Below are 26,468 nucleotides of genomic sequence, written 5' to 3'. Positions count from 1 at the left end.
CATCAAGGCCATTGTGAGCCTGTGGATGTGGGCTGCTTGGATTTTTCCGGGCATTCACTCTGCAAAGCATTTACAATGCTGGGCATTACTGGGAGGGAACATTGCCTTCAGGTGTGTGTTTTCTAAAACAGAGAATTGTCTTTTTGTGCGCACAGACATTTAGAATGAACCATGCAGACTGTTTTATATATGAGGCCCCTGCTTTCTACTTTTATAAAGAGATTTGCTACATTTGGGCACACTGGTGAGCCCATGGCACAGCCTTCATTATATTTAAAATAGAAAGCTGCTATGATTTTCTTTGTATTACATTAGTAATAAGTGTATCAGTGTATACAAGGCAATGTTATTTAGCCTCCACCTTCACATTTTATTCCTCAGTTTCATATCTGCATGTCACCAGGCCTAGGTGTGACACATGGCAGTAAAACACAAATAATATGGGACATACTTTATACTCAACCAGCACAGTGAATGACCTGGAGGCAAATCTCCAGCTGAGAACAACTGGATGCTACTGCAAGAACTGTAAAATGTCCCCATATACCATTTATCAACTCAGAGTGAACCATGCACACAAAGGAGCTGGCTTCTCCGAGGTTTCCTCAACAAATACAGTGCCAGTACTTCTCCTCTCCTCTCTTCTGTTGGCTTTCTCTGGTGAAAATATATAACGCAGCAACTTGATTGTTTCAGCCAGTTTTCCTCCTCTCTTCCAGAGGAGAACAGGAGAATACTTACCGGTTGTGTTTATATACATGATTCGCACGACTAACCCAAATACAAATAAATTATCCCACCGCGCGTTTATTTATATTGGGGAAATAAGGGGATGTGCTGTTGGCCATTGTGATCCTGATTTTGTTAAGCAAGGCTGTCAATGAGCACCCCGCCAGATACACCACCTAGGTTTGGAGCATGGGGACAGAACAAAGGGTCTGAACGGAGCCTTTCTGCTCCTATAAAGTTTCTGTTATGGAAATATTGGCCAGCAGACTGAACAAAACACCCCAACACCAGTTCATGAGTTAGGCCTCAGCACAGAAGAACTGTGGTTTGGCCAACTCTGCCCTGTCACAATAATCTCCACGTGGACAGGCCTTTTACTAGTTCTTTAAGTGCACAGGAAAGCCTTACTAATGGCAGGGGAGATTTTAAAAAAGTCTTGGCCCATTTGTTTAGGACTTATACAAGATAAACCTGTACGTGTAAAAGGGAACTAACCAAACAGAGGTTTAAGCAATTAAATTAGTATTTGTAACAAAGGTGCCTAAAAATCTTCACTCCATGGGTAGCCAAGTAATCAAATAAGGCTGTTGTTGCTAAATTCCAGTTGATTCTGAGACAGATTCTTCCTTAGCTAATAAAACATGAAGCTAACTAATATCACTCTGTTGTGTCAGGTGTTCTTAGCAAGGTGAAGAGCAAAACAAACTGTAGACTGTGGTGCCAAAATTATAAATGTCCAGGTTAGGCGATCTGTGATTAAATTGTTGATAGGTCTTCAATCAGGCCATACAATATCCCATACTGTATGTGTTGTAATGAGTAAGTCAACTGAAATGCAACAGTGGTATTTACCACTCTAATTACATTGGTATTTTGTTCCACTAAGATGCATAGAGATAGATGAGGACACAAGTCACACCATTCCATCTTTTGAATGAAATTATTGTGCTGCCTAAAGAAAAGCTGGCATTAAGATATAGATGGGAGTGATGGCCAATGAGTCAGTATAATAAAGAGGATGATTGGCTCAACGGTCAGGAAGGAATAGAAGAAACCGGGAAAGGACTGAGGCATAAGGATGGAAAGAAATAAAGAAATAAAACTGGGGATGGATGAGAAGATGAAGAGAGGAGGACATAAGAGTGGGTAGGAGGAGTGTCAAAGAGGAGAGAAGAGGTCAGGAAAGGTGGGAAAAAGGAATGAAGGGAGTGAGCAAGCTGTTGGGTAATGAGTGAACAAAGGAAAGGAGTATCACAGCCATGTACAGTTTTGACCAGATACTTTGCATTTACTGTCAATCTAGACTGTCATGGGTATTTTCATCTCCATGTTTTCATTCTTTATCAAGACCAATTGCTGTATTCACACAGTAAATCCTATTGCTCCATAATACCAGTCAACCTCAATGGCAAAATTATTGGCGTTATTATTGGGATGTTAATTAAAATACAGATTCAAAGTTAATGTATTTTAATGAAATCACTCAAATCAAAATCATGATGTGACCTGTTCATTGTTATGGTTTTTCATAAAAGAACAGGTTATATCAGTGAAAAGTACTACATGTAATATCACCATTAATTTAATCTTGACTGTCATTTTGTTGTGAATGATACATAAAACATTTCATCTGCATCAACAATAACTTTTACTTTGCCATTTCTTCAGTTAAGAGACTGGTGTTGAAACTAAACCCTCCCTGGATATGTTTGGCATTAACATCAAACCAGAAAAAGAGGAGAATTTAACCACTGGAAGACACGGGCGACGTTAAGTTTCACTAATGCTAAATTAACAGACACTGAAAAAAAGTTTAAAGGTAAGCTTGAAGCTCAAAGAAAGTTTTGCACATGTGCAATGTTTTAGTAAGTCAAAATGCAATTTGCCACTGAAGCTGCTGTGTTCAATCATAATGTGAATCCAGTTGAATACAAATTCATTGTCTAAACATGATTTATGACTGTGAGGTGAGGGAAGTTTTAGCCATCAATCATCACTCTCCTACCCGTGTTAGATCTTGACGCTCTCAATGCCGTAAACGTTGTAGCCCTCTTTATAGGTGGCGTAGTTTGGCTGGTGGCTTGGGGACAGCAGGTTGAAGTTGGGGGCATGTTGAGGAGAAGACAGAGTGTGTGTGTAGTTTCCTGTGTGCTGGGGGGACGACAAGGTGTTGGCTGCAACCTTTATGAAAAAATAAAGTCATCGTTACTACTATACTGATTGTATTTATGTAACAATGATGACTTAAGCTGTGCGACTGTTAGTGTGACAATAATAGTTTGAGAAGCAATAGCCCTATTAGTGCTGAAATACTGCAAAATCTAAATTGTATTATGAGCGAGAGAGAGGGAGAGAGGGAGAGAGGGACAGAGGGAGAGAGAGGTCCGTCTTTACATTAAAATGTGGTATAATACATTAGCATGCGTTTGTGTGAACATCCCAATGTCATGTTAGAAACAATAAAATAATACAAGATGCCTATTACACAGAGAAGAAAAAAACTAAGACAACAGGTGAAAAGCAATGTATTTTCTAGAGGAAATTTTACTAAATATTTAACTTTTTGTAGCCTTTGTTCAGCACATTTCTGCTATCTGATTGGCAGACGGTATCATTGTTTAAGATGCTCCAATAACTTCCTAGTATATATATTCACCAAGAACTTTATTAGGAACATCTATACATATACTTATTGATGGAATTGTGTGAGTAGAAAACCTTGTGGCAGCAGTGCAATGTCTAAGATCAAAAGGGTCAGGTGCTTCAGTTCAGGTTCACAAACTGGAAAATTAAAAAAAAGTGTGATCTCACTCACTCGCTAGTGCCAGAAAGGCTAACTTGAGTGTGAAACTTCTAATTTCTGGGGATGTTTACATGCAACAGTCTCTAAAGTTTCAAATCAGACATAAACAAGGAAAGCGCCAATGAGTGGGAATTGTGTGGACAGAAATGCCTTGTTGGATAGAGATGAAGAAGAAAAGCCCATCCCAAGTCCAGAAGGTGACATGAAATGAAATGTCTGGTCAAAGAAAGAATGGCACTGGGGAACAGGTGGAGGAAAGCATCACAGAAAGAAAGAGATCAATCTCCTGCAAGTGGATCTAAATGAACACCCGGGTAGACTACACAGAGCAGTGAATCCCAGAGTTTGTTCCAAGAAGAAGAGAACAAGGACAGCTTTTATAACGGCCCCTTTAGATTTGTCCATCTAAAATAGTGGCTCCCTCTCATAATACTATTTTTAGTATTATGAGAGGGAGCCAGCGGACAACTTGAGAGAGGCAGAGGCCCACTATTTTTAAGGGTAGCTTCAACTACAGAACTATATGAAACAACTCCGCACATATTGCTCAGACCCAGGAAACCCTCACCTGCTTTAAGCCAAAAGCCAACAGCCACCGCTGTCCCTATCACCTCCCTACTTGCTTCTAAAGAGGCTGCACCTGGCCCAAGCATTGAATCAGTAGTCTTTCTGCTGAAATTAAAGACCAATTGCCCCCCTGGACTTACCATCAGTCATTGACCCTCAAGTTGCCTTAGCCATTAAGACAACAAACTGTTTGGAAGGGGGATGGAAAAGACACTGTAGACAGCTCAGGCAGGTGTCCAGTAAAAGACCAGACTCAACAGTGAAGGAAGAGTTATTAGTGAGCCAGACTTTGTCTTACTTTGTTTGCTCCTTACCATTGACTCGTGCGCGATGAACCACATCGGGTAATTACTTATAGTAAGAGTTTGCAACTCCAATGTCCACCTCCGAATCTCCAAGTATAACCCATCTCCGTAGTCTGACTCCCCTCATAACCCAAAGCCTATTGCTATAGCCTGATAGAAACCTAATGCAGATGGGTTTGACCCAAATGTAGAACAGATACATTTAAATCAAGTTCAGACAAAGTCCACATGAATACAAATATAAATACATTGGCTTGATGTCCACATGGAGTTTTTTCCTTAACAATTGTACAAATATCAAGCCAGCTGGTATGGATTTCAGACATGGAAATACTACAATATACATCCCATTAACCACGCAAATTTCTGCTTGAAGATATATATTAATTTATCTATAATAAAATCTCTAATCACACAAATTCAGATTCAGATGGTATTTTAGTGAGAATCTTACTGGTCGAAGATTTAAGATACAAGTCATATTATTATATTATTAACATTTAAAATGGAAAGTGAGTTAAAACAAAAAATTTGTACCTTCATTTTCTTGGCTTCAGCCCGGCTCTTGTAGCAGAACTCTACCAGTGCTACCATCATGGCCAGACCCAGACCTCCAACCAGGATGTAGAAGACACCTGCTACGTTACTAAGAGACAGAGCACTGGTCTTCTCCTGGTACACACACACACACACACACACACACACACACACACACACACACACACACACACACACACACACACACACACACACACACACACACACACACACACAGACACACACACACACACACACACAAGAAGATGGCAGTCACCCAGAGAAAAGAGGGGTTAGTGGGGTGTTTTTACGTTAACAGCTAAATTAAATGACTGACACACTATAAGTGAGTGAGTGCTGTAAAGAGCTGTAGATTAGCACCGTAAAAAGAGCACAGACCACTAAACTAAACCTGACCTGCAAACATATACACATATTTGAAACACAGTTTCTCTTTGTTGCTTTCTGTATCAGTAAGTCAGTGAATATATATTTTGTTTTGACCCCACTGTATATTTATACATACACACAACAATCACACACACACACACACACAAACATATATATACTTATATATGCAATTAAACACACATTAGCTGTTACTTAAGTCCAATGTTAAAATAAAGAATAGAAACAAGGGGAACCATAGTTTTTCTACATTTGACTCGAGAGTCAAATATCTCTGCATTCGGCACAGTTAACAGTATTAGTTAACTGTACAACTCAATCCAGGTGTATTGGCTAGGGTCACCATGTGTTCTGTTGTACCTGCAACTACACACAGCAGTGATGTCACAGACAAGATCTTTGTTGTTAAGTTTCTTATTAAGAGTCATCAGCTTTTAGACTTTTGGTTGTCATGCTCCATTTATAAGTATTTACTTAATCAGTGGAAATTGAAGGCCAACTATTTGAAATAAAAACTTCCAGCTATTCTAGTAATGTTCTGAAACAATAATCCCGATAATCCCTTGAAAGGATGTATCATTATCATAATTAGTATGATTCATGGCAATCGTCCCCTCTATGTAATGGCTGGCTTTTCTAACTTCTTACTTTTGCTAACTACCAGTTATCAGAACTGACAATTCAAGATATCATTATTCCTCTCTGTGCTGTGACAGAGACAGCCTAAACAAAGATGGAATGATTTAGAGTCTATGAAGTTGGATGCGGAAAATATTATTTTTTTCTTAAGCAAAGCAGACCATGAATAATATGAAAGCTAGTCAAGGGATGATATTTATTAAAGAGAATATTACAGCTTACATTGATTTATTGTCAGTGGAGATGATACAGAACAAAGATCTGCATAAAAATCTTGTATAAACTGTTGTGATGAAAGGCAATAAAATAGTGTATATTGGCATAAAAGAAGGTTTATTTATAAAGCTTTCACAGACAATAGTCATGAAGTGCTTAAAATGATTAAACCAAATTGATTTAAGGAAATAGAACAAAGTTTAGGGTAAAGCGACTTGAAAGTATGATATCTCATAGATGATATGATATGATATTTCATAGATATTTAGATATTAAAGCTCCAAATTCCACTGACTCATTAAAGATGAATAAATAAAGATAATGATAAAAACCCAAGTGAGGGAAAAGTGTTTCCCCCTTGTGAGTAATATGTCATGATGACTTGACAAGTCTTGAACAATCATAGCTTTTGAGATAAAAAATTCTAAATTCAAGAAAATTTATGAATTTCAAAGAAAATCTTAAATTGCTTGTTCATACTTCTCAAGAACAAACATGTTCATACAACAAGTTCTTGCATGAGGCTCAATGTGCTTCCTTCCTAAACTATCATCATTGTCAAAAATCCAACCCTTTAAATTTCTTGGGAACCTGTATTGTGTACATCCCTTCTAAACATGCAACAAGTGTGGTTAGAAGCAAAAATATCAGCATTCTAGTCCCAACCATGTATCCGGCTGTGTCTAGTGTGTGAATAATGTAAATAAATCTACATCTTAATTTACAGACATCAAAAATATTTCTGTCTAAACAAGGTTTCAAACAGACAGACAGATGGATGAACAGGCAGACTTCAACTTGTGTTAAAACAGACAGAACAGCTGAATATTCAACAGCCAAAATACACAGTGGACTCAGTGGGTTTGACTTTATCCTAATGAATTGGACTGTTCTCAGGACACCAATTGTTTTTCTTCAATTCAATTGAAATATATTCAATTGAATTCAATTGAATTGATTTGACAGACTTTACTATGTAAATTGTACTTTACATACCAAAGTATTGTTTTGCTCTTATCAGCATTATACTTACAGTTTTGAGGGTTGAAGCTCCATGCTTCAACCTGGGGGTGTCACTGACATTACTTAAAACTGTAACTAACCTGTACTAACAATGCTGTGTTTGGCTTCTTTTTCAGTTTTATAGATACAGAGATATAGAACTACTGCAATTATAGAGCAAAGCTTACTGTGTGTGTTAAATATGCAAACAGATAGTGTGTTTAACTGATTCACAGACATGTACAACTAACCTTATTGGTCGAGTCCTTGAAGCCACACTCTCCTTTATCGTACCACCACTTGTTTTTCATCTTGTCTAGGGTCCCTTGCTCATTCAGTTTCAATACGGCAAGGTTTACTGGCACTCTTCAATGGGAATAACATAAATAACATCATTATCAATGTTATCTTATGTTATTGGTGAGGCAGTGGTTCTCACACTCTGCTCCATCAACCAAGAGAAAGGCCAACTCATGTTTGTCATGAATGCTTCAGGGATTAGTTAGCTCATTTTGCTGAGCAAATATTTAAGTTAAATTTCCATTGATTGTCAAATGGTGAATACTAGCTGTTTAAAATGAAGTGTTTTATTGTAAGGGCCCCTCTGTTTGGTCCCTGAGACAGAGGATGAGATGTTCTGCATTGAAAAGCCTTTCTGCTGCTGTATTTAAGCAGCAGTATACATCCAGTCCAGCCAGAGCCATAGATAAGTAGAGTTTGGCTTGGATGCACACACTCTTTATCAACAACTCTTCTCTTGCACTGTTGCTGCCATCTGGTGTGAGGTCACCTGACCCTGGCCTTGCCCCTGAAGCCTGCCCTACCCCTGACCTCAACCAAACAGGGTGCAACACAATGGTGAAAGAGGCAGCACAGACTACAATGCTACCTGTTGGTGGTGCTGATCAGCAACAGCTTAATATAGTATCTACGTGCAACATCTATGCACATTATTTCGTTCTCACATTTATGAGACATTGCTTGACATTGCTGTTTAGTGTTCCCATGTAGCATTGTTACTGTGCTGCTTCTTTAGCTTTTTTTCTACCCACATCATAGCCCAGTGTTACCTTCATGTTTGTGTGTAGTGTGCATATGTGTGTGTATTAACCTTGCTCTCCCCTCCTCCGCTGCCGCATTCTCCCTTGTCATACCACCACTTGTTTTTCAGTTTGTCCAGCAGCCCCTGCTCGTTCAACTTTAACACCGCCAGGTTCACCGCATTTCTACATGAACACAGGGGCTGTTAGCAGTTCAGTTGTTGTCACTTGAGTCTTCCTGCTGGTATGCATGTAAGCAGCATGAACTCTTAATCCTGAGCATAAACAGAATACAAACAGCTGAAATGGTCCCTTTCATTAGCAGCCAACTCATCAATTGTAGATAAGTTAAGCTTTAACATGTCTTGGCAGCTATGATCAACCTGCTGAATAAATTTAAAAAATAAATAAATGTTTTTCTTTTCAGTAAAATTTAAATGATAGTTTTAGGGTTAGGGAGTCAACGGTAAGGTTAAAGTTATGACTGTATTAGATTAAGGTGGCCAAAGGTCACCTGTAACGTCATTGAGGCACCACTCTTCCAACATCACTAGACATAAATACCATGTCTCTCTGTAGAGGATCTTGCTGTGTCATGTCAATTTCAATTGTCTAAATCTCTCATATAGACTTCCAACAACAACTTTTCAGTGACAGCTTAAGATGATCTGCTTCTCTATCGGGACTTTCAGATTCACATTTGTATCCATAATGTTCTAGTATGTTTAGACTAAACAAATACCTACTCTGGGCTGTCCCACATGACCAGACCAGGAACTGGTTGCACAAAGTTAGTCATTAACTAGAGTTGATAATAGTATGTAACAAAGTATCCTTTTCAATATTTTGCTAAGCAAATAATCACTTTATGCAGGTCCCTTAAATCATAGGAGGATGAATACTATGGGAGTAGTAGAAAGATAACAACTCTAAAAATAGAAGGCTCTTTTTTTAATCAAACATGCTTGGGACGCCCACTCCTTCTGATCACCATGGTTCCTCTGCTGATGGAGGACAAGCTGGGTGGCAACAATGCAGAGAGTAATGCACGGAGCTCTTTGACATGGTCAACTTAGACAAAAAGAGGGCTCACTGCATCTTTCTTCTCCAATTTTCTCCTTATTAAGAATGCACTGTTTATCTTTGACCACAGTTAAGTGACATGTAGTCTTTATCTTTCTGCCCTTCTTTCTTATAGATTGCACCAGGGCTCTCTGATGTGTGCCCGCAGCCCAATCCATATTTCCCAGGGATGGTGATTCAGTCTGTAGGTGCCCCACAGATGATCTTTCATCTTTTCGCCAACCACCATTCTTTTAAGTATAGGAACAAAGGCTCAACACATTATGCCCTGTGTGGGTTCTGCATGTGCATGTGAGCATGACAGCAGGATTCAGCAAAGCTGATCATCCTTTTTATGGCTGTAGACAAGTACTGAATCTTTGTGCAACCAACCCAATGGTTGCTTTATTGGGTCCTCTTTTCATGTCAGTGATTTGTTTTGTATCTAAAAGATCCTCAATCCAGCAGGAAGCGCGTTCTGTATAATATTATTGATGTAATGGTACGACAAAAAGGCGGTGAAATAGTTGCGAGTGGTATGTAAATTCAATGCATAAATCAAGTGAACCTGTCAATAGCGACCTTTGTGTGTAATGTATTGATTAATGAAGGCTTATGTTCTGTAAGACATTAAAAATACTATAATAACATTATGTGGTCTAAAAAAAATTCTGATAACCAGGCATGGGTTCAGATCACAACCAATTTGATCAGTTACAAGCACATGTGAATTAAGCCCTTCAGTTTTCAGCTTTTGTTCTGAACTGAACCCAACATTTACATTATAACATTAATGATCCACTTTGACCGCAACAGGGGCAATATTAGAATATCAACTGACAACAGTTAGATCATGCCAGGAGCAGAGACATGAGAAAAGTGGAACTCATGTTCAGGTATTCAGTGCATTATTCAAGCACTTTTGATCTATCAAGAGTTTTACTGACTGAAAAATGTACCGAAAAATATGTCTCTGGTTCTACCATGATATAGGACAACAGCAGTCATACACTAAATTTTTGTTAAACTTAAAGCTCCATTAAGCGATATTTCTGGTAGTAAAATTGAGGGTTGCCATAGTAACCAAGGGTCTTCTCTATTATCCTGATTCTAAAGCCCATCCCAATAGATCTTACTGACTTATCATCCAACTACCATCAGAGCCAAAAGAAAAGCTCTTCACCAGCACATGATCTTATTGGATAATCCTTGCATTGAAAAACTAAACAAAAAATGCTGTAAAAGCAAGTGTAAGTAATGAGTAGTAAACTGAGGTTAACTAACCCAGCATAACATGATGTAAGCTAACTTAAAGGATCCTGTTCATTTTCATCCAGCTAACTTGGTTCTTCTTGCTCTTATAACAATAGAAGAAAGAAAAGGAAAGTGGTCTGCCATCAAAATAAGTTTACCATCTGAACCTCAGCAGAACCTCAGCAGGTAAACCTCTGCTTGGTCTTATACATAGACTTTGGCAATATAAAGATCTACAATGCATCGCCACTATTGGAGTGTGAACAGTGGCGATCGGGGGATGGAGCCCCAGTGGCAAAATCGTAACGATGCACACGCTTAACCAATTGTGAGTCAGTCTGAGCAGTCAATCATGATATTTTTAGCATCCGATAACTCATTAATTTATTAATTTGGTCAATGTACCATCTGCTAACATGGAGGAGGAAGGATTTATGATCTATCCGGCAGTCAGCCACTGTGTGGCAATTAAGATGATTTGGCCTTACTTCTAGGGAGCAGTAATATTGTCCATACAGTCTATGGCCTTACAACACAGGTGAAGGAGATGTACTGTATATGGAAACTAACCATTAGTCCTCTGCAACTCATTAGCTGCACATCTTTTCAGCTGTATATCCATGCCCACATTTGAGATCCAATCACCACCAAAGGATTTGATTTAAATCTCACTATTGACCAAACCCTGTTCACACTGTTCATGTTTCATTCATAAATATGTCATATTACCTATGGCACTGTAACCATTCCACTGTGGCTTCATTGATCATCCCGCATCATCCTAAAACGAGAACTCCCATCTACTTGCTTCTACTAGTATGTCCCATCTGGAGCTGTCTCTGGTCTGTAGTCTGCATACTTGTCCTAGTTCCTTTTGGTTATTTAGTGAAGAGGATTTCTTTTGGCAGTTCAGGTTGTTCTGTTTAAGTTAATACATCATATTGAACTTGATTCGTTAATATGATGATGTTTGGAGACCCATTACTATGAGTTGCGACTGCCCTTTTGTCTAACAAAAGAATTGCTTAATGCAGCTTTAATTGCAAATTTGACGATTAAAGGAAATTGAAATCATCATTAAAACATTCTGCAGGCCAAGGTTAAGTTTCAAAACCATCTGACAGATACAAAGAAGGAGAGAGAGAAGGCAGGGCAGACAGAACCACGCAGCCATCAGTGTGCTGAAAAGACACAAAAGTGGGAAACAGTGACTAGCATGCAGCTCAACACAAACAAAACAAACAAACAACAACACACACACACACACACACACACACACACACAAACACACACACAACAACACACACACACACACACACATATTTCACCTTAAGATTTCAAAAAGGAAGTGTGTTGCAGTCTGTAAGTAGTAGGACAGTTAGACATTTTAATTGGATTTTCTTTATCCCAGTATATGCACTGCATATGGTTTGTACAGAGAGTTGTTTTTGCAACTGTTTGTATCATATATTTATTTCTAGCTACACTATAGGTTTTATATTTATAAATAAATCTTTAACACTTTCTGACTTCACCACAATGTTGACTGTTCTCATTTCCAAGCCCACAAGATTGTACTTAAAATAAGTTTTAAAATGGCTCATAATGCTATAATTTAAAAATCTTTAACTGTGAAATGTAAATTGTTTGTACATCTCTGCAATATATAAATTGTTGTACTCTGCGAGACAGGAGGGTGATCATATATTTATAATTGATAAAGGTTGAAAAAAGGCCTGCAGTGTATTTTGTAAAGGTGTTTTGTAAAAAAAATTATGTAAAATTCAATCTCAATGTTGTCCTCTCAACGTTCCTAATTCAAGATCTCAATATTTAAAAAAACATCTTCAGAGGAGTGCTGAGATTGGTTGAACATGGCTCTGGGGGCACAGGTTGAGCACTGAAAAATAATTACATTCATATCTTTCCATGTAACAAGTTTTGTGACACTCTAGTGTCATGTCAACCTAAGCATAGATGTATCTTATCTTGACTTTATGTAGGCCCTGCAGTAAATTTGAGAGTAATGCGGTAATATTATTATGAATACTCTTCAAATAATATAACTTTAGCAAGTCCATTCACCAATTACCTCTCTTGTTATCTGGTGAATGATAATTTAGTCTTAATATTGAGATTTGATAGCAGTTGGAAGTAATGTATAAACATTGAAGTCTCTATCATTGCAGAAAATGTTATGATAACCAGTGGAGGCTAATTATTATGATTTGCTGCTGCTGACAGCAATAGGCACAGACTATGACTGTATGACATTTCAGGTTTGCAATAAGTAACAGGTTAGAGTTGTTTCTGGGAAAATTCCTAGAGTTACTTGGCTATTCTAGAAAAATATGGCACCTGTAAATTAAAATATTACCTAATATATTTAAAGGATTTTTACATAAACCCATCCTTTCCCTGGCTACCAAAACCGTTAGCTTATGTATTGCTGAGAGGCTACTGTAACAAAATATCAAATAATCTGAGTTTATTTATTCAAATAAAACTGTAATAAAAAGGTTTGTGGCTAAAATTGTATCTTTTTAAAAAACAAGTCTATTTATTTTGGAGGGAGACACATGACACATCTCATGGAAAACAAATGTAGACACACATAGACAAACATACACACAAAGATGCACACTTAAAAGTGTTCAGGTCATAAACTCAGAAAGAACAATCCCTTGAGCCAGGTCTTGAAGAACCAGCTCATCACAATTGTAAAAAAAGAAATTGCAACCAAAGTCTCCCGATTGTGAACAATATTGAATCACATTTATTCAGTGTATAGTGTTCTAAAAACATAACACTACAACGTAAAGAAACTATATGATACTATCTATACCCAATGCTGCACATCTGTCGAATTGTTGAGATGAAGTATTTCTTCAAGACCTGAAATCTCAAATTCAATCAGCCCACCCACAGTCGTCAGGGCAACCACCACTAGCCATTGGTCAGAGGTGGTAGCCATGGTACAAAATACAAACCACTGGGATGATGTCATCAGGGTAGGTGGATTATTATAACAACGAGTAAGCCGCCATGCCCCATTCATCACACTCGCATACTGCAACACCCAATTGGCACTAAGGCTTGGGACCAGACTATATCGCTCCCCATGGTGGGATATTTTCTTGAGCATGGCTGCACATAACCACAGCCACAGCTCACACTGGCTAATCACCATCTGACTACTATAGCAGACGGTCAGCCAGTGATTTCTGATCATTACTGCAGAGCACTGAGGGAGGGACATTCTGAATCCACTCACCACCCTAACTCAAAGCACAAAGCAGTTGCATGAATTGCTCTTTCCAGTGAGGAGGAATGAGCTGTGTGAATGGGGAGAGGGACAGAATGCTAGGCAGCAGGTTAGTAGCGTGAATGGTACATGGCAGTGTAGGTTGGCTAGCATTGTTATACTGATCCACCCACCTTAATGGGGATCCTTTGGGTGTCGCGATGCCGTAGCCTTTGGAGTCCAGGTTTCCTCCCACTTTCATGGTGTCGCAGGGCTTCCTCTGCTCAATGTATTCATTCATGGTGGACTCCAGTAGGTAAGCATACTTCCCTTTGGACTTCCGCACACGGAGAACACCTTCTGATGTTTTCTTGACGAAGGGTGAAGGTTCTGCTGATTTCATGTACTGCCACATCTTGTCAAACAAGGCGATTTTTGAACGCTTAAAAAAAGAATAGAGGCTATTACAACTTAATTTGAACATCTGGGGTACCATTTTATACTCTTAAATACTAATCTAGTCTTTTATATACCACTCCAATGTTTCTAACAGAGTGCACAAAGAGGGCACCTTGTGAGAAACATCAAAAGAAGGGTGCTGCTCCTATTGTTCTTTTTTTGCATGGGCATGTAATGGGGGCATAGGCATTATAAAATAATACCCTCCTCTAACTCATTAGAGGAGGGTATTATTTTATTTTGTTTAAACCAGAAGCTTACCAAAAACTATTTAAAACTATAGGTTGCATTTGTGGCAACCTACTTTCTATTAGTTTAAGAAGTCCTCACCCTGAAGAACTCCTTGGTGGATCCAGAGTCCAGGGTTCCATATGCAATCTCTGTCTGTTTAGCCAGGTCTTCAGCACTCTCGATGGGAGAAACCATCCTCTCCACAGTCAGAAAGGCAGCCAGGTTGGCCGTGTATGATGAGATTATGATCAGAGTGAAAAACCACCACACACCGCCTACTATACGACCTGACAGGGACCTGCAGACAAGAACACACACACACACACACAGAGTCAAAGACAAACAGCCCAAACTATGCTGTTATTATAGTTTCCAAAACTGAAATTCATGGGCTAGCTAGGAGGTTCAAGTAAAGAGGATAATTGAAGGCCTTGAGAAGGAGCATCCCTGGTCTCCCTGGATACAAAAGTCATTATGTTGCTTTGATAAAAGAGAGCAACAATCCTTAGTAGCTTGTATAACATCATACAATCTCTAATTCCTCTCATGAGTTTTATTAAACTTTATACATCCTTACTTATACTATTGAAATCCCTGTCTGGAAAAATGGACTGAACCACAAAACCTACTGTTATGTATGGTTACAGGGCTCGATTTTGATTAATTTGTTTTCTTACAAATGTCAGTATGAATTTGAATGAGGTTATCTTTCTTGCACAGAACATTAAAGTTTCACTTTTTCTTTGGAGAAACATGGAGTCTTTGTCTTTATATAGATTATAATAAGATAAAATAAAATAAAATAAAATAATCCTTTATTAGTCCCACAGTGTGGACATTTCCAGTTAATAATTTATTAAAGTATTTAAAGCAGAAAACCTGGTCAGTCCAAAGGGCACACATACTTTTCTTGCCTTTATTCTTCTTTTGTATTTGATATTCACATCCATGCTTCTTGGATTCAGTATGATGAAAGGTTTTATAACTAATGTGACACTCAGTGTGGCACATACCTCGGCCAAGGCCCAACAGTCCCTGTAAATTCCATCAAGCTACACCAAAGTTCACACACTCATAGATACCAGTTCCCTAAAGGTGTCTGATTTGTTTCAAACTGTGAAATTGTTAAAAAATAAAAATAAAATATTTTACTGGATTTGCCTCTTAACCCACATCAGCACCAGAATGTTATGTATTCCACCAAGTTCCGTGGTAATCTGTCTAGTAGTTTTTGTACAGTCTTGCTTACAAACCAACCAACAATCAAACTGACGGATGAAAGCATAACCTCCTTGGCAAAAGTAATGATATAGGGAAAATCAAAACTTGAGAGGTGACCTAACATCCTGGCAACCGTATGTAGATTAATTTGAGGTATTACAAAACCTGTCATTATAGAGAAGTCAAACTATAACAATCTCAGAAAAAAGCACCTCTGACAGTGTTGAGAGCAACTCTGTCTCATAAACCATGTTTATGAGAAAAGATCAGAAACTCATTCATTAATACTGAAGGAATGTACCATACCAACCTTGGTGAGATGTCACAACCTTGCCGCATGAAAGCACCCAAAGAGAACCAAAGGGAGTTAAAAATCCCAAACTCATTGGTGGATTCAGTTGTTAATGGCAACGCTCCGTCCTCTGGCTCCTCTAGTGTCCACTCATAGGGGCTGAATCTGGATACCTACAAGATAACATTAGTATTTAGAGCTTTGATTTTCCCTGTTGCACTGTACTTAGATGAAAACATGCTCTGTTACTTTGGTAGTAAGGTGTCATAGAGAAGAATAAACACAAGCAAGATGTGTTGACAAAAGTTAAATGCGCAGGCAGCATGAAAAGTTTATTCACAGTTATATCACTATGACATGTCGTCTGACAGGCAGCTGTGTATTAGTTTGGTGTGTGAGACTGCTGTATCTGGACCAGCTTCGGGCCCATCTTTCACAGCCAGCTGCTGTGGCCGAATACCACCGTTTTTCTAAGGTCGTGGGTGAAACTTCATCCAGCCACATATCTTTACATGAAAACTATTTTGTATAGATGTATATCACACAGTTTTGGCATCTCACCTAGTGATGCATGCAGTTGAAGCAAGAATAGACAGAGAAAAGATCTGTCGATAGTGATATTGATATCATTGCAGTTTAGTGAGTTAGCAGCCCTGCACTACAACGTAGGAAGTGTCTCTGGCATAATACATATAATACTCACATAGCTTACATTCATCTCACAGTCATCACATACACAAAAACGCAGTTGTGTCTCTCTATCCACTCAAGTTATAAGCTTAACTATCTTGTTATTCAAAAAAATTTAAACAATGATTGCATGTTGTGTATCATAGGTAGAATATCCCTGCATGTGTGTAACACACCCATATTTGGAACCTCTGACAGCCTGTTTGGTGGGAAGAAAACACATCTACACCCAATCAACAGACTCACTTACCAGAAAGAGTACAACACTAACTCCTATATAGGCAAAGACAATGCACATCCAGATCTCATAGGCCAGTGGGTCCAGAAAGGAGAAGACTCCTGGTTTTGATTTCTGTGGCTTTTTGATCATGATGGAGATTCCCAAAGACATGAAGGGTTTGGAGAAATCGATCACCTCTTCACGAACCAAAGTGATTGTCAGGGGAGCCACTGCTATGTCTGCTTTCTGTTGGAAAGACAAACCCAGAGTGAGACTGTTTGATGGTGTGATCTCTTCATAGACTTGAGTCAGCTGTTGGAAAAGATGCAAAAAACACACACAACAAGACCAATGTAACTGTAGAACTTATTTTCTATATTTGGTGTGATGCCTCAGTGTTCCAGGCTACAAAACCTGGTTCATGTGCACACAACCTCGACAGCACATCATCCATTCATTCAAAAGGTGTGCATAGATGTTTGTTAGTTTTGTGTGAGCCTCAGTTGTAATAGATTTCATTTGTTTTGAGCACATTCTTGCTCTAACTCCCTCCTTGTAAAACTACCAAGGAACAGATGACATTTGTAATTTTACTTTTATTGTATTTATTGCATTACAGTGAAATTTAAGTGTTGTAAGCTGGGATGCCAAAAATAACCATGCAACATCATAAAGTTGAAAACATTTTGACTGCCAAATCTTCATTATGTACATACTGATGCACCGAAAGCTGGACTTGCCAGTGTTGTTAAAAGTTGTACAAGTGAATTTGAAGTTTCAACATTTAAATTTTGAATTGCTTCATTATAATCCATCTAACTACCTTTCTATAGAGCTGGGCAACATACAGCCTATGATGATATAGCATTGTTTTTAGGCTATACAGTAATTCAAATCTTGATATTATGAAATCTCTGAAGCACAATTAATTTTCAATAAAAAATCCTTTTAATGTATCAGTATGGTACTGATGTGTATTTTTGTGATTCCAGGAAATTACAAAAAAACAGGTTTTCGCTGTCTTTCACATTATAACAAAAATATTTTCTCATTATACAATTATACTTTTCATAATTCATATTATCATGGAATGAATTCCTATTATATATATAAATAAAATAATAATAATAAAGCTTTATCTCTATACTAATTTTCTTAGGAATGTTACAAAGCTTTGCAAGTCATATATGTGAAACAAATTTTTGAATTAAAAAAATGTGCAGACAGTGATTGCTCATTTACAATTTTACTCCATGCTCGGGTTGAAACATGGCAAGATTGGAAAAATCATAATGTAATATTATATTTTCTGCATGTGGATTAAGGCTTACCCCATACACCAGCTCTCCAACCATACCATTCCAGATCTTAGTTTCCGCATCTCTTGCACCGTATTTGCCATCTCCCACAATCCTGAGCTGATAGCGTATGCCACAGTGCTTTGCGATCTCTGCAGCAAGGTCAACGCAGTAACCTTATATCAGTCCGAAAAATAAAATAAGACGAACACACAGAAGCACATCAGCAAACACATCAGCAATGTTAGAAAGACTTCCAGACTTTTCTCTCTCTCTCTCTCTCTCTCTCTCTCTCTCTCTCTCTCTCTCTCTCTCACACCTACATGCACATGCACAGTACAAATACATACCTTCATAACGGTCATTGTCTTGAAACAGCTCAGAATTTTTCTTCAACATCACGTAGGGGGCTTCCTAGATGCACACAAACATACTTCTACTACTTTCATGCACTCCTCATTAAAAATAACTCAATTTAACGTAATTAAAAGAGACGTAAACAATCTATTTACGAGTAATAGTGATATATTAGACTATTTTATTTCATTTTTATATATTACAGTTTTTCTTAATTTCCAAAACATTAAACTCCATTCTTTAAACAAAACTGGCAACTGGCAAAACAACTTTTTCAAATCAATCACACAGTTGGTAAAACACACAGTTAGCAGTGTGGTGCACTTTGACCCAGACTGACATACACAGGCCCCAAAGACTAAACACATCAAACTAAACTGTTTTCATTGTTAAAACACCACCACTTAAAATATAACACACACGTGTCCAATCAAGTTATTTTAGGGCCATGCAACACTGAATGTTTTCTAACATTTCTTGATGGTCTATGGGATGCTTTGCTCAGACATGAGCAGAGAGGTCATGAGCAGGCAGAGCTTCCTGTTGATGTTGTCATTTGGGTTGTGAGCTGTCACTGTGGTAGAATGTAAATGAAGTCCTTTGGTCTGACCCGGCCCAGAGTCATAATGCTGAGGCAGAATGAATGAAATATACTGATTTAGGTTCAATCCCATTTCACCCCTTTCCCCTACCCCTTAGACCTACCCCTCAGTTTAGCAAGTTCACCTGTAGAGTTAGGGTTTCCCGATTCTTGTTGGAATGGAGGGGTAGGGCCAAGTGTTAGGGCTATAAAGCCCTAGAAACAGAGATTTGTCAGACCCACACTTCAAACCGAGGGCTGTGAAAATGTCCCAGGCTGCCTCTCAATAACCAGCACAAATGTAGTATTTCCTCCATAATAAGGAATCAAAAATTACATTAATAATTGTAAGATCTTAGTTTAGTTCTTTCACAACAACCTTTAAACAATAATCGCTACCGTAACACCTGCCAATGTCTTAGTAGCTATTATGCTAATGTTACATCGTTATTGCTGAATTATGCATAATAAACCCGTATTTTTATATAATTCCATGTCGCACCACCCCTCTTTGAAGATACACATTGCACTTAATTTAACCAGCGTATAGCAGCGAGGTTACTGAACTGAACTGCTCCTCTAATAACAAAGCATCCTGGCAGGGTTTCATACAGACCACTGCTAGCAGCCTGAAGCTGTGTGCTTTTGATATATGTGAAATAATGCAGAACATCCAAGCGTTTCAATTTCCATTGAATGAATGTCAAATGTCATTGTGCTATAACATTGTTGCCATAGTAAGAAGGGAAAGCAGGAAAACATGTCCTAAGCATTTACCTGGTAATTTGATTCACCTGCATTAGCATAGATGTTATTAGGATATTATAGGTTTGTCACTTTAGTTGTTGCAAGCAATAGCATTGGTTTATTTAAGATCGCAACAATGTTATTACAATGACATCCCCGGGCAAAACCTTTTGTCTCGCCTGTTTACATCGACGACTTCTGATGATGTGTCGGGTTCCCACGGCGACCACTGATGATGTAACGGCTTCTTGAAGTGCTGTCCCAATTCGTAGGGGAAGATTTCAACCACTAACCCTTGTAACTCTGTTTCAAGGGGCAAGATAACCCTCGAAAACAAGGGGTAGGGGTAGGACCAAGGGGTGAAATGGGATTGAGCCTTAGTGTGTTATCTGAAAGCAGTGTTTGGGTTTGGGTAAAGATAAAATAGCTTTGAATCAATTGTTTGATTTCGCAAGACAAGTTTTTGTGAGTGTAGCTTGAATTTTGGGTTTGTGTTTACTGTTTTGAGAAATGAAGAGTAAATTTCAGGAAATGTGTTTTCGCAATTCAGAAAAACTGTGATGTTTGCTATTGTGCCCCCTAGTGGCACATTTTCTTAATATTCTTAAAATCTACCCAACAGCTTGAGTAACTTTGCTTATTTTCACCCCAAGTGTTGAAATAATGGATAAATACCAGTATAGTTGAAACAATGACAGTCTTGTTTTCCATCCCCATGGTGTCATTGGGGTAAAGGTCTGACTTTGTCACCACCATCTTATCCACCTCATTCCAGTAGCCAATCTAGACAGACACACACACACACACACACACACACACACACACACACACACACACACACACACACACACACACACACACACACACACACACACACACACACACACACACACACACACACACACACACGCACATACACAAAGGTTATATATCTTCCACATAGCTCCATGCTGTCATGGTAATACTGATGGCAAATTGATTGTTTAGTTACCTTTACAGGCCCGTTGTTCTTTAGCTCCATGACTGTTACTGAGTAGTTGATTCTCTTTCCATACTGGTCAAACTGAATGTTCCCTGTCAACCCATCCACTCGCACCTATACAAACAAATGCATATAACACACACACACACACACACACACACACACACACACACACACACACACACACACACACACACACACACACACACACACATACATATGACAAACACACTCACAAATTCATGTTTCTATTCATGAGTTATAATTTATGGTGGAAAATGCTAATGTACATTTTATTAGCACATGTGCATTTTATTAGTTTAAATAATAATAAAGAAGCCCTAGTAGCAGACTAGTACCTAAAGTAAATCTGAAAACGAAATTTTTTTAGCAGCTGTTTATATGTCTGGAAAGCATTATCAATTATCATTATCAATGACCCCATGAAGCGTTCATATACAAGAAACATGTAAATGCATCCCCAACTCCCTCTCTAATGTGTATACTATGTTCATGTTACATGGTAGAGTATGGCCTTTCATTGTAGACATATCAGCTTTCTAACAGTAAACAAACTCAGGAGTTTTAAATCCTGACTCTCATTTCAACTTCATTAAATAGAATATCCTACACACAGGCTAACCACTAACTGTTTTTAATTTTTATAAAACTAGGTCAGTCTATCTCTGTTGATAGGTCTGTCTGCTGATCCATGGTTACCTGTTTTAGGGCACGTTCAATCTCCACCCCTTGTGCCCAGGGCACTGCGGGATTGGCAAGACAGTCCCCATTGTTGCCACGACGACTCATGTCTATTCTTTGCTTATGCAGGAAGCGAAATGCCTCAGTCATTACATGGACAGCATCAAATGTAAGGGCTGAGGTATACTGAAAGATACAGACACATTGGCAATGTTAAATCTTGTAGACTATATGAAGACATTTGACTTAATTCAGAGAGCCATCATCTACTGTGGCTATTGTAGCTTGTTAAACCACATCCGTCTCTCTAGCAGCTCATTATTACAAACACATGTCAGTTAAATGTCAATCAAAAAACGTCTTGGGCAAGAGTAATGATGAATATGTGCGTGTGGAAAGTGTGGCCACAAAGTGCTTCACATCAAAATATTATATACCGGAAGCACTCATACACATAGTTTTGTTAGATGGTAAAACTCAATATTAGCATTGCTTCATGCTAAACTGATCCTTGGCTCGAGCTGAATCTTCCTACATATATTCCTATTTCTGGAGCAATTTATACTACATAAGTGTCAGAGAATCCCATTCTTACTCTGATGCGTGTATCAGCTCCAGGATACTCCTTCTCTTCCAGAGCCTCCCATCGTTGGTCAAACTTTGCCACAACAGGATCATCAAAATCTACTATCTGAAACCCAGACACATTCGCTCCACCATACTGGATTTTAGAGAGGTCACCATCTACAAAACCCTGAAACAAGAACAACAGAAAATCATTTCAATTGAAGGTTTCTGACTTTTTCCTACATTTGCTGCTATTAACGATAGAAAAGCATCCTTAGTCTTGATATCGGTGATCCTGGCCTGGTAATACATAGTATCAGATCAAGACCATATTATGTCGTACTCCCACTTCTACTGCCAGCCAACTGCTCAAGAACAGTTAATAACTGGCTTTTTACCAAATTTTCATATCAGCCATAAGAAGTGTTTGGACAGACTGAGCTAGAAAAAGCCGGTAACTCACAAGGTTGGCGATGATGTAGTGATATCCCTTTACATGTTTGCCTATGGTGATAACCTGATGGGAAAATAGAACAGGGTAAGTCAATAACATCCAGAACAACAATGACAACAAAATTAAAATGCACAGCTGTGTTTTTAAGGTTTTATCACTCTGTTGATGCTGTCTTGTGAAAACCTTGTTTTACCTACATTTACAATTACATGCAGCAAAAGGCTCAGGCAGTATTAATACCATGATCTAGCCATGGTGCTCATCGTCGAAAACAGCTCAAAGGCAGCCTCATTCAGCGATGTACTGTATGCACTGCATTGTTACTATCTCACCATACCCCGTAACTGTTGCCACTGCAGAGTGCTCTTTTTCAAAACTAAAGCTCTTCAAGACCCATCTAAGGAGCAGCATTGGACAAGAAATACTCAGTGGCCTGGCAATACTCTCAATAAAGAACAACAGAGCCAGGAATCGGAACTTTAGGAGTGTTGTCAGTGACTTTGCTGAGCGCAAGGCCCGGAGGATGAACTTTTAACCTGTACAGCTTTTTCTTCTTTGTTATGCAGTGGGATTGGGAATTTAAATCTATGATGGTTGAATAATTACCTCTGGAATGTTAGAAAATGCTCACCTACTGTAATCTGTGTCTGTGATGGCCTGTGCCATTGATGACAAATGATGTATTCTATAAATACAGGTGATTGTGTGTTCAGGTGCTGTGTCATCATCCATTCATACTGTATGACCTGTAGCACAGTTGCTGTGCTTTTCTTGATGGCTGTTCTGTGTTTTTCGACTTAGTTTGTGTTGCTTTATTAGTGTAGTCTGAATTTAAAGCTGTTGTGGATGAGCCTCATAGTTGGTGAAATGAGGCTGTGATTTTTCAGTCCAGGGCAGCTGTTAGATTGAATGTTTCACTTGTGCCAGCCTTTGTCCGTGGTGTCTGCGTGTGTGTGTGCATGTGCGTGCGCACAAGCATGTACTTTTTATGGAAGGGAGGGCCCAAGAAAAATATTTGCACCGGGACCCATCACAGTTATGTTACGCTGCTGACCCTTGTGTTATGTTTGCCACTGTGTGCTCAGTTAAATGTTTCCCTGTTTGGACTGCTTTCACCTCTGTTCAGATTTTTGTACTGTTTCATCAGCTACACTCATTCTGGACCAAATTACTGCACTGCGGTTGTATGCCCCCGCCAATCAGAGCAGTTTCCGTCTACATATTTCTCCAGATTCATATGTGAAATATAATCACTTTATCTAAAAACCTTGGTCCTAGTGACAACTGATCAAAAGTTAAAGACATTCCCTCAAGCACTCTTGAGATCATCACATTCAAGAGGACAAAAACATGTTTTTTGGGGCCACCGTGACCTTGACCCTTGACCACTGATATCTAATCAGTTAATCAATCCAGGTGAATTGTACTAGATGTAATGAAATTCTTTATGGGCCGTCCTAATATATCACATTGACAGGGACGTGAGGTCACAGTAGTAAAGGTAGTAAATCAGAGGAGATCCCTTCCCATTTCTAAAGGAACAGCACTAGGTTGGTTTAAATCCTACGCATCAGATGCTGAGAAATTAGTCCATGCTTTTGCAACCTTTAGACTGGATTACTGTAATTCTTTATTATCAGGATGTCCCAGTAAGTCAGTGAAAAGCCTATAATTGGTCCAAAATGCTGCAGCACGAGTGCTGACAGGAACTTTAGGTAGAGATTATGTTACTCCTCTCTTAGCTTCTCTGGCTCCCTGTAAAATTTTGAACATAATTCAAAATCCTGCTGCTCTCATACAAAGCCCTTAACAATCAAGCCCCGTCGTATATTAAAGAGGTCATAGAACCCTAATATAATATTTAATAATAAACAAATTACCTTTAGCCACATAAGGTCAAACACTGGACTGAAATTATGTTGTGTATTATGTGGGCTATATGAATATGTAGTTCTTTTCTTATTGTTAACAAACAGGAGCAAAAGGGGACAGTCATGTCATGGTTCGCCATGACCTCGATGTCTTAACCTTTGTTTTTCCCCCTCCCTTGTGTCTCTGTGTTTTGGTGGGCGTGGCTTCTCTCTCTCTCTGCTGAACTGCTGAAGTGGTCTAACCTGCATCTCATCTAACTCTTTCCTGCCAGTTCATAAACCCCGGACCTTGCACTCACACTTCGCTGGATTGTTCCTTCCACTCAGTGGTACAGTGCGCTCTAGCTAAATTTGAGAATTTTCCACCAAAATGTTTTTACTTGCTCTGTTGTTTTTGCCTCGCTTGTAACCTGTGCCTTTTCCCAGTTCACATCCACTTGCTGCAGCGTGCTCATCTGTCAGCTGGCTCTCTAGTCTTCACTCCTCAGTAAAACAGACCAGGCTTCTTTAACCCATTTGTTGGAAAATACATTTTCTAAGTCTGCGTTTGGGTCCAGACTTTTGCTATATTATCACAAGTCATTCAGCAATAGATTTGGTAACCTCAGAGATAAGTTGAGTGGGTATAGTCAACCTAGAACCAGACCCTGAAAAAAACACTATTCCTACCTTCTGTATGTAGCATGCAAGCACATTCCATTGCAAGAAAATATTTGAAGAAAAGTTGGCACGGTAAAAGTATTTAGTACTAATGCTGACAACAAAAACAAAGGAGAAACAATTTACAGGAAGATATCATGCAGGGGATGACTTTATAGCAGATTAAAAGACAATTTTCTTTTAGTAGTAGCAGAAGTGACAAGACTGGAGTCGACCTGTTCCATGATGTCTTTGACTTTGTCTTGTTCACAGTCCAGGATGATGCGTCGCTCTTTACGGATCTCTAGGTCCTAAAAAACAAATAAAAAAATGCATTTCACACTGTCCAATACTGAAGTCCTTATTATTGTGTAGGTCTGCAGTATGAATCCTTGCTCCGCAAACACCTAGAGGTGTTTTCCGGAAGTGCAGCAAGGTTCCAGACTGGTATTTAGGTGCCTTCTTGTAGGATGAGAGCATGTCATCCAGCTGCATGCTGCTGTTTGATTACCATTCTCTGGTGTTTGCTATTTAAAATCATTTGGTGGATAGTTTACAAGTGTAAAACAACTATTTTCCATACAGCTAGCACCAAATTCATTTCCAAAAAACCTCAATTCATTAGATATTCTAGATGTGCAAAAAGTTGTTGTCTCACACAAGAAGGAGCTTATGTGCTGACGGAAGAACTAGTGTATGTACTCTAATCTGGAGACAATATTTACATTAACATTAAATAGCATACATTCTTTTACCATTTATTTTTTATTACATTTTCCAGTTCCAACTGCACTGCTGCCTTTATTACTGCACTGTTGGACTGGAACAGGCTACTATGCCACATAACACCAGCCACTCTGGTGGGATGACATAACGGGGAAGCTCCACACTATCTCCTGTGGAAACAACACTACTGAGCTTCAGATATCACAGTCAGAACTAAACCTTTGAACCTATGGTGGCAAGTTTTGAAAGTGGTGTCTGTTTTTGTGCATCTTCGTAATTTCTAACAATAGAGTGAGATCCAACATGGTTCAGTGCTATGTATGAGCAGAACATATGTACCTGAAACAGGGAGCGGTAGGCTTCGTCCTTCCTTTCATCTTTCAGGTTTCCGACATTTATTGCTGTAACAATCCATTTTTTCTCAGCTGCTGTGTCCAGTATTACCTGAAGAGTAGAAAGACCTATACAACCAATTCACAAACAGGACATGGTTAGTAAAATGAGTACATTGTACATGCATTACAGGTAAATCTGAAATGCAATCCTTTTAGTATTCCTGACAATTTTCAGAGCTTGCCAGGTAAGGTGAAGTTCCACAGCATTTTAACAAACCTGACTACAATTTC

The 26,468-nt window shown here is 38.7% G+C and overlaps 1 protein-coding gene across 4 annotated transcripts in view; it reads right to left on the bottom strand.

The window, feature by feature from the left end:
• Window positions 1-26,468, bottom strand: part of LOC118118864 (glutamate receptor 2) — a 59,620-nt gene that overhangs the window by 8,270 nt on the left and 24,882 nt on the right. Inside the window, exons 4-19 of one of the 4 annotated variants that reach the window (XM_035172349.2) lie at window positions 26,182-26,303; window positions 25,353-25,427; window positions 22,616-22,669; window positions 22,181-22,339; window positions 21,604-21,771; window positions 20,893-20,997; window positions 20,577-20,684; window positions 18,568-18,631; window positions 18,251-18,393; window positions 16,950-17,165; window positions 16,028-16,182; window positions 14,596-14,794; window positions 14,001-14,248; window positions 7,458-7,572; window positions 4,942-5,076; window positions 2,735-2,910 (exon numbers count right to left, since the gene is read on the bottom strand). In XM_035172349.2, coding sequence (XP_035028240.1) covers window positions 2,740-2,910; window positions 4,942-5,076; window positions 7,458-7,572; window positions 14,001-14,248; window positions 14,596-14,794; window positions 16,028-16,182; window positions 16,950-17,165; window positions 18,251-18,393; window positions 18,568-18,631; window positions 20,577-20,684; window positions 20,893-20,997; window positions 21,604-21,771; window positions 22,181-22,339; window positions 22,616-22,669; window positions 25,353-25,427; window positions 26,182-26,303 — 2,237 coding nt within the window. In that variant the 3' untranslated portion in view covers window positions 2,735-2,739. Of the gene's footprint in view, window positions 1-2,734; window positions 2,911-4,941; window positions 5,077-7,457; window positions 7,573-8,317; window positions 8,433-14,000; window positions 14,249-14,595; window positions 14,795-16,027; window positions 16,183-16,949; window positions 17,166-18,250; window positions 18,394-18,567; window positions 18,632-20,576; window positions 20,685-20,892; window positions 20,998-21,603; window positions 21,772-22,180; window positions 22,340-22,615; window positions 22,670-25,352; window positions 25,428-26,181; window positions 26,304-26,468 lie in introns of all 4 variants that reach the window. The other 3 variants (XM_035172321.2, XM_035172331.2, XM_035172338.2) reach the window with 3 other exon arrangements.

This window comes from Hippoglossus stenolepis, chromosome 2 (genome assembly GCF_022539355.2).
Source record: "Hippoglossus stenolepis isolate QCI-W04-F060 chromosome 2, HSTE1.2, whole genome shotgun sequence".
NCBI lineage: Eukaryota > Metazoa > Chordata > Actinopteri > Pleuronectiformes > Pleuronectidae > Hippoglossus > Hippoglossus stenolepis.
Note: the sequence above shows the minus strand (reverse complement) of the source record. Positions and strands in the feature narration are given on the sequence as shown.